At 29.0% G+C, this 1,300-nt stretch overlaps 1 protein-coding gene across 1 annotated transcript; it reads right to left on the bottom strand.

Annotated features, from left to right (window-relative positions):
• Positions 1-263: 263 nt before the first annotated feature.
• LOC125809063 (pectinesterase inhibitor-like) lies at positions 264-785 on the bottom strand. The gene has a single exon (XM_049488734.1). It carries the CDS (start codon positions 783-785, stop codon positions 264-266), a length of 522 nt encoding a protein of 173 aa, XP_049344691.1.
• Between the last annotated feature and the right edge of the window lie 515 nt (positions 786-1,300).

Consider the following 1,300-nt stretch of genomic DNA (forward strand, 5'->3'; position numbering starts at 1 on the left):
AATAATATATAAAGTTGGTTTAGATTTTACATGCTGATTGAAATTTCACTTTATGCCTTCAAGTATGGTTATTCGCCCAGCCCCATACACATTTTTAGGTAACACATATATAATGGTGAATTGAATGACTTTCATAAAAAATTACATTGCGCAGTAAGAAAAAATATTTTATATATATATATATATATATATATTCAGAACATGAATTCATCCATGTAATGTAATATGAACTGAAACAAAAGGCATCATGTAAAATGACTAGATTATTTGAGATTATCGGCTATACGAGCTGAAAGATTAGAGAACTCTTGGACCGCTTCGCTGAGTGATTTGAGTTGGGATGGTACTTCATTGAAACCATGGTTGCAAGAAAGAGATTCATGCACTGCAAGAGATGAATACAAGCTTGTGTTTTTATAATCAGCAGACTTATAGAAATCATTGGAACGATTAAGATAATCAACGGCATCATTGTAATTTCTCAAGCAATTGGTCATTTGGGCTTTCACATTGGGATCTTTGATGGGTTGTTTAAGAATTGATTTAACCAACTTATAGGTAGATGTGGTATTATCTTGTGCTATAAGAAGAACAGTAGAGAGAAGACCATGAATATCTCCTTTAGAGACAGAGGGGTCATTTCGAAGCATCTGAAAACAAAGTGGAGGAAAGAAGCTTCCGGGACAAATGTCATCAAGTATGTTTCCCTTCACATTTGGAAGAATTCCAAATAGTGCTACTACAAAGGAGAGAAAGAACAATGAAAAGTACAATGACTTTGACATTTTTTAACTTTTCATTTCTCTGCACCCTCTAACATGCTTTTATAGATTTAAAAAGTATCAAATATGAGCTAAATACAATTCATTTTTTTATTTTTTTTGTAAATTTAAAAGAGGAAAGTCAAATATGAGACTAATGCAATTCATATTTTTTGTTTTTTTTTTGTAGATTTAAAAGAGGAAAGTCAAATATGAGACTAATGCAATTCATTAAAATAAAAGAAAAACAGTCAAATATGAAATTAATGCAATTCATTAAAATAAAAGAGAAAAGTCAAATCTGAGATCCATGTAATTCATTAAAATAAAAGAGATAAAGACAAATATGAAATTAATGCAATTCATTAAAATAAAAGAGAAAAAGTCAAATATGGCATTAATTCAATTCATCATTAAAATAAAAGAGACTAATGCAATTTATTGAGATGTACCAAATATGAGATTCATGCAAGTATTTAAATGTAGCTTACAGACATTTAATACTTACATAATTAGGAAATGATTTTGTAATTACATTG

This window comes from Solanum verrucosum, unplaced genomic scaffold (genome assembly GCF_900185275.1).
Source record: "Solanum verrucosum unplaced genomic scaffold, falcon-dt-bn FXZP01000296.1, whole genome shotgun sequence".
NCBI lineage: Eukaryota > Viridiplantae > Streptophyta > Magnoliopsida > Solanales > Solanaceae > Solanum > Solanum verrucosum.

What these genes read in the sequence shown, in the direction of transcription:
- LOC125809063 (XM_049488734.1), bottom strand. Translation starts at nt 785, where the DNA reads ATGTCAAAGTCATTGTACTTTTCATTGTTCTTTCTCTCCTTTGTAGTA.